General features: G+C 42.9%; 1 protein-coding gene across 1 annotated transcript in view; it reads left to right on the top strand.

Annotated features, from left to right (window-relative positions):
- Positions 1-4,102, top strand: part of ggctb (gamma-glutamylcyclotransferase b) — an 8,137-nt gene extending 4,035 nt beyond the window's left edge. Inside the window, exons 3-5 of the mRNA XM_052143740.1 lie at positions 2,452-2,597; positions 2,719-2,851; positions 3,746-4,102. Of these exons, the coding sequence (XP_051999700.1) occupies positions 2,452-2,597; positions 2,719-2,851; positions 3,746-3,913 (447 nt within the window). The 3' untranslated portion in view covers positions 3,914-4,102. The remainder of the gene's footprint in view (positions 1-2,451; positions 2,598-2,718; positions 2,852-3,745) is intronic.
- Positions 4,103-7,500: the final 3,398 nt, after the last annotated feature.

Here is a 7,500-nt window from a genome sequence, read left to right as displayed (position 1 = left end):
CTGTCTATCTACTACAGACCTACTGGTATATAAACAGACAGGTAGACATATAGACATACAGACAGGTATACAGATAAACTGACAGACAGACAGACACAGACAGATCAAAAGATAGACAGGCAGACATTTGGGTGGGTAGACAGACAGACAAACATACAGATCAAAGATAAAGAGACAGACAGATATGTAGATAAACAGACATACAGATCAAAAGATAAACAGACAGATGGGTAGATAGGTACAGACAGACAGATAGATAGACAGATAAACAGATCGAAAGATAGACAGACAGACAGAGAGTTAGGTTCACAGACAGACAGATTGATAGATAAACAGATGGACTGACAGATAGAAATGTCTACCTGCCTACCTGTCCATCTGTCTGTCTATCTACTACAGACCTACTGGTATATAAACAGACAGGTAGACATATAGACATACAGACAGGTATACAGATAAACTGACAGACAGACAGAGACAGACAGATCAAAAGATAGACAGGCAGACAGACAGACAGATAGATTGATAGATAAACAGACAGACATTTGGGTGGGTAGACAGACAGATGGGTAGACCGATAGACAGACAGACAAACAGAGATCGAAAGATAAACTGACAGACAGATAGACAGACAGACAAAGATCAAAAGATAAACAGACAGACAGACAGATAAACAAACAGACAGACAGACAGATAAACAGACAAAGATCAAAAGATAAACAGACAGACAGACAGATAAACAAACAGACAGACAGACAGATAAACAAACAGACAGACCGAATGATAAACAAACATACAGACAGACAGATAAACAAACAGACAGACAGACAGATAAACAGACAAAGATCAAAAGATAAACAGACAGACAGACAGATAAACAAACAGACAAACAGACAGATAAACAGACATACAGATCGAATGATAAACAAACATACAGGCAGACAAATAAACAGACATACAGACAGATAGATAAACAGACAGACAGACAGACACATAAACAGACAGATGGGTAGATATACATAGAGGTAGACAGACAGATAGGCAGAAAGACAGGCAGAAAGACAGATAAACAGACAGACATATAGGCAGTTAGATAGACTGACGGGTAGATATATAAAAATACAGACAGACAGACAGACAGTTAGGTTGACAGACAGACAGATTGATAGAAAAACAGATGGATGTACAGATAGAAATGTCTACCTGCCTGTCTGTCTGTCCATCTATCCATCCATCTCTCCATCTACCTGTCTATCCATCCATCCATCTATCTATCACCACTCTGTTCTATCTATCTATCTATCTATCTATCTATCTATCTATCTATCTATCTATCTATCTATCTATCTATCTATCTATCTATCTATCCATCCATCCATCTATCTGTCTATCCATCCATCTACCTGTCTATCCATCCACCTGTCTATGCATCCATCCATCCACCTCTATATATATATATATACATATCCATCCATCGTCACTCTTTCTGTTCTATCTATCTATCTATCTATCTATCTATCTATCTATCTATCTATCTATCTATCTATCTATCTATCTATCTATCTATCTATCCATCCATCCATCCATCCATCCATCCATCCATCGGTCCATCCATCCATCCATCCATCCATCGGTCCATCGTCACTCTTTCTGTTCTATCTATCTATCTATCTATCTATCTATCTATCTATCTATCTATCTATCTATCTATCTATCCATCCATCCATCCATCCATCCATCGGTCCATCCATCCATCCATCCATCCATCGGTCCATCGTCACTCTTTCTGTTCTATCTATCTATCTATCTATCTATCTATCTATCTATCTATCTATCTATCTATCTATCTATCTATCTATCTATCTATCCATCCATCCATCCATCCATCGGTCCATCCATCCATCCATCCATCCATCGGTCCATCGTCACTCTTTCTGTTCTATCTATCTATCTATCTATCTATCTATCTATCTATCTATCTATCTATCTATCTATCTATCTATCTATCTATCTATCCATCTCTCCATCTACCTGTCTATCCATCCATCCATCCATCCATCCATCTATCTATCTATCTATCTATCTATCTATCTATCTATCCATCCATCGGTCCATCCATCCATCCATCGTCACTCTTTCTGTTCTATCTATCTATCTATCTATCTATCTATCTATCTATCTATCTATCTATCTATCTATCTATCTATCTATCTCTCCATCTACCTGTCTATCCATCTATCCATCTATCTATCTATCTATCTATCCATCTATCTATCTATCTATCTATCTATCTATCTATCTATCGGTCTATCTATCTATCTATCGGTCTATCTATCTATCTATCTATCTATCTATCGGTCTATCTATCGGTCTATCTATCTATCTATCTATCTATCGGTCTATCCATCCATCTATCTACCTGTCTATCTATCATCTCCTTCACTTCTCTAGGACTATAAACTGGCGTTTGGGAACCACAAAGGGCTTAAGAGTCTGCGCTGGCATGGAGGTGTTGCAACCATTGAGTACAGTCCAGGTGATGAGGTGTGGGGGGTCGTGTGGAGGATGAATATATCTGACCTCGAGTCTTTGGACAGGTAAGAGTGAAAAGGTAACAGGTGACAGGTAAAAATGTTGCTTACACTCGACTGACAGATGTTAGACAACAGTCTTGAAGGAGGTGTACATATCTGGGTGTATGTTTCTGTATGTTGGCAGTCAGGAAAATGTTAAGATGGGCACGTATAGCCCGATGGAGGTGTCCGTCTCTACCAGTGGCCAGGAGCTCAACTGTCGGACGTATATGATGAACAGCTGTGTGTACGGACTACCTTCACCACAGTATCTTCAGGTACAATTCACATACATACACATAGATGGCACCAAGTACCAGAAAAAATACTTTTTCCTCCATCACATTCCATCACAATATACAGATGTGAACTGTAGGGGGCGCTCTAACATATTTTATCCCTCACAGATGTGCTCGTCCATTGACATTCAGTCTAATGTTCAGTTCAAGCAACACCCTCATTATTTCATTGAATATCTCGGCCTCTGAGTGGACTACAAGCTCAATCTAGGGCCACCACGAGGACTTGGAGCGCATTGGGAATTGGGCGTTCCTAACTGGGAGTGTAATTGGGCGTTCTGAGTGACTCCAGCCGGGTCTCCTAAGCAATCAAATTGGCCCGGTTGCTAGGGAGGGCAGAGTCACATGGGGTAGCCTCCTTGTGGTCGCTATAATGTGATTTGTTCTCAGTGGGGCACGTGGTGAGTTGAGCGTGGATGCCGCAGTGGGTGGCGTGAAACCTCCACACTATGACACATAGATAGACACTATGTCTCCGTGGCAACGTGCTCAACAAGCCACGTTATTAGATGCAATGGTTGACGGTCTCAGAACCGGAGGCAGCTGGGATTCATCCTCCGCCACCCAGATTGAGGAGAGTCACTACGCCACCACGAGGACTTGGAGCACATTGGGAAATGGGTGTTACAAATTGGGTGAAAAAGGGGAAAAAAATCCCCCTCCAAAGAAAATAAATAAATACAAATAAAAGGTTTGTATTGGTCTGGTATTGTGACCAATTGCAATTAAAGAATAAGCTGAAACATGGACCAGATTTGTGCTGATCGTGTCCTGAAATACTACAGTTCATATCAGAGGAATATCATAAAGAACACAATGGAGAACGGTCATAAAATCAACGAGTAATGAAACTTCTCTTTACCTGTGCTGCAGGTGATTGTGATGGGTGCAGAACAGAACGGGCTTCCAGAGGAGTACCAGGAGAAACTCAGATCCATTGAAACCAACAAGTACGAGGGCTCTCTGCCGGTGATGAAGGAACTGAAGAAAGCTTTGAAAAAATCCAAAAAAAGGACAGAGGAGATTCTCTCTGATGATTAGCATCGGACAGATGCGCTCGCTCGAGTCTGTGTGAATCCACATCAACACCATCTGTACTCTACAGAGTAAAGAATCACATTAAAATACTCAAAGGCTAGTTGTGTTGTTTACTCGGATAGCTGACCAGAAATGTGCAGTAATTGTAATGTATGGTAGCAAATAAATTGCATAAAGTATTTTCTTTTTAAGCATTCATTTTGCTTTGCTTACGTGTCATTTGTCACACTTGTGATCGGAGATCTTTGATCTCATGAGCATTCTGGAAACTTTCTGAGCCAATCAACTGAGCCGTAAATGTCATGTGACTGACAGTCTGTCTTTAAAAAAAAATGGCCGTGTTTATACGAGAAGTTGCTTTAACGCAATGTGAGCCACCGTGAACTAACTTCCTTCATAACGCTTTTATACGCGCAACGGATGTCAAGATTGCCACTGAAAAATGATTTCAGTTCCGAGTTATTTCTCACCAAACCCATCGTATGGCTTCACAAGTCTTAGAATATGATGCACAAGTCACGTGGACTATTTTATGTTACTTTGGGGTGCCTTTTTATGCTTTAAAGTGAGGCCCAATCGCCTAGCACTGTATTGAAGAGATGGACCGAGATATTAATCGAAACATATTTTGTGTCCTGCATAAGAAACACATGAAGGTGAGTCAATTATGAGAATTACAATTTTTGGGTGAACGATTCTTTCATTGGCCGTCATTGGAGAAAGCTGCTTTATGCCTCCAGAATGGTGTAGTTACAGCATCTACCAGCAGGGGCACACTTTTAGCGGTTTACATTTACATTTATGCATTTGGCAGACGCTTTTATCCAAAGCGTCTGGCGTAGTGGGCTAAAGCACATAACTGGTAATCAGAAGGTTGCTGGTTTGATCCCCACAGCCACCACCATTGTGTCCTTGAGCAAGACACTTAACTCCAGGTTGCTCCGGGGGGATTGTCCCTGTAATAAGTGCACTGTAAGTCGCTAAAACGTAAAAAGCGACTGCCAAATGCATAAATGTAAACAATGAGAAGTTTCGTCTTTGCTAGGTTAAGTTGGAGGTGGTGTTTTTCCATCCAGCATGAAATTTTCAACCAGGCAGGCTGAGATCCATAGGATCATCAGGCTGGAAGGAAAGTTAGAGTTATGTGCCATCAGCAGAGGAATAACAGATCCAAGTATTGACATGTAAATTGAGAAGAAGGGAGGCCCAAGGACTGAACCCTGCGGTACCCCGTTAACAAGTCTGTGCAATTATGTCCATCTTCTCCTGGTGTAATCTGACAAACAGAGGTTTGTCTTCACTCATTCATATTTCCAGTCTCTCTCTATAGTTTTTCATGGACCCTGCTCCAGCCGCAGGTTGACCTGTACATTACAGTCCAGAGAAAACATCCGCGTTGTTTAACTGCAGCCGCTAAGACATGAATAAACAAAACAATGTGTCTGGCACTGGCAGCTAAGCAAGCCTTTCTGTTGTTCAAAAACTATGACAACTGTGATGTTCAGGTCAAAAGTGACCCATATAGAATTCAAGAGATTTGCAGTAAATGTACATAACACTCATAGTAGATATTGTTAAACTTTCGTTTATGAAAACCAGCATTATTTACCCACGGGTCAGATGAGACCCGAACAATAAAGGTGTAGACAAAAAGTTTGACATTCTGTTAATATAATCATTGCAACTAAAGGACACCACATTAAGCAATTTACAAAAACCTATGATGCACTTGAGAACACAAACTATGATATTTTATGATGTAAAAGGTGTATTTCGGGGTCAACACAAGTTAAGCTTAATCGACAGCATTTTGTGGCGTAATGTCAAAAAATAGTTTTAACCCTCCTTAAAAAGAAGAAGCACAAACCATGAGGCATTTACCATTGGGTAAGTTCCTTAAAAATACTAATCCACTACAAATGACACATTTTTTTATCTAAGATTGTAATCATATTACTTTACTAATTACTTCATTGATAAAGTAACTACATTACTAATTACTTAACATTTAAGTTACTTTCTAAAACACTTTTCAACTCAACAAATTCAAAATAATGTCTATATTTCTTGTTTATTGTTACACACAAGTCATACACGACAACACTTCACATTTCTCCTTCACAATGACACAATTACGGGACCATAATTCATGTATTCTACATAAATTATATATATATATTTCAAAAATAAACAATACCCTATAATGTACTTAAAAGTAATTATTTTCCCCAAATACTCTTTCGGGTCTTTAGAAATCCAGCACTTATATCAATCAAAAAGTGGATGTACAAAATTCCAAGAAAGTGTCAAATTTTCCATATATTTTCAAGACAATTAGAAAATAATTAAATATATTTTGAGATTAATGCAACAAACCAGGACAAATCTAGAAAAGCATTCATTACTTCCACACTGAAATTTCATGAGATGCAACTGGCTGTCAATGGCCGGGCCGTGACAATGGACGCCCGGTGCTGAATCAGCCGGGAGAGGGAAAATGAGGACCCGGGAACGCCAGTTGGAGAGAGAGATGCACGCAGCAGTGTTCGTGTGTGTGTGTGTGTGTGTGTGTGCTTTTGTATTATGCTGGAAAGCTGTTTTATGTTGTGTTTTATTTAATTATAAAAATGACCACACTACCATTCGGTCCTCGGACAGCTGTCCAGCGATTCTCCATGACGCCGGGCGATGGCACTGGATGTCACCTCCTGGCGGATGGCAGCGGCTCCTTTGCTTTCTGGCAGATGCCAGCGAGCTCGCAATCAGAGAGCCCTCACAGCTGATGGAGGATTGCGACACCAAGGAGAGGATTGGTTAGATGGTACTGGAGCGTTTCGCAAGGAGGTGGAGGAGCCACTGCCATCTACTAGGGGAAGGAGGATCCCGCTGCCATCTGCCAGGAGGTAGAAGAGCAGCTGCCGCCAGGATGCGGAGGAGCACGCTGCTGGACGCCAGGATGCGGAGGAGCACGCTGCTGGACGCCAGGATGCGGAGGAGCCTGCTGCCTTCCACTAAGCTCAGGAGGAGCCCACTGCCATGTGCCAGGAGGTAGAAGAGCAGCTGCCGCCAGGATGCGGAGGAGCACGCTGCTGGATGCCAGGATGCGGAGGAGCACGCTGCTGGACGCCAGGATGCGGAGGAGCCTGCTGCCTTCCACTAAGCTCAGGAGGAGCCCACTGCCATGTGCCAGGAGGTAGAAGAGCAGCTGCCGCCAGGATGCGGAGGAGCCCGCTGCTGGACGCCAGGATGCGGAGGAGTCCGCTGCCGGATGCCAGGATGCGGAGGAGCACGCTGCTGGACGCCAGGATGCGGAGGAGCACGCTGCTGGATGCCAGGAAGCGGAGGAGCCCGCTGCTGGACGCCAGGATGCGGAGGAGCCGGTTGCCGGACGCCAGGATGCGGAGAAGCACGCTGCTGGACGCCAGGATGCGGAGGAGCATGCTGCTGGACGCCAGGATGCGGAGGAGCCGGTTGCCGGACGCCAGGATGCGGAGAAGCACGCTGCTGGACGCCAGGATGCGGAGAAGCACGCTGCTGGACGCCAGGATGCGGAGGAGTCCGCTGCCATCCACTAAGGGAAGGAGGAGCCC

The sequence above is a fragment of the Xyrauchen texanus genome, chromosome 15 (assembly GCF_025860055.1).
Source record: "Xyrauchen texanus isolate HMW12.3.18 chromosome 15, RBS_HiC_50CHRs, whole genome shotgun sequence".
Lineage (NCBI taxonomy): Eukaryota > Metazoa > Chordata > Actinopteri > Cypriniformes > Catostomidae > Xyrauchen > Xyrauchen texanus.
This window is presented reverse-complemented; position numbering and strand designations above follow the sequence as displayed.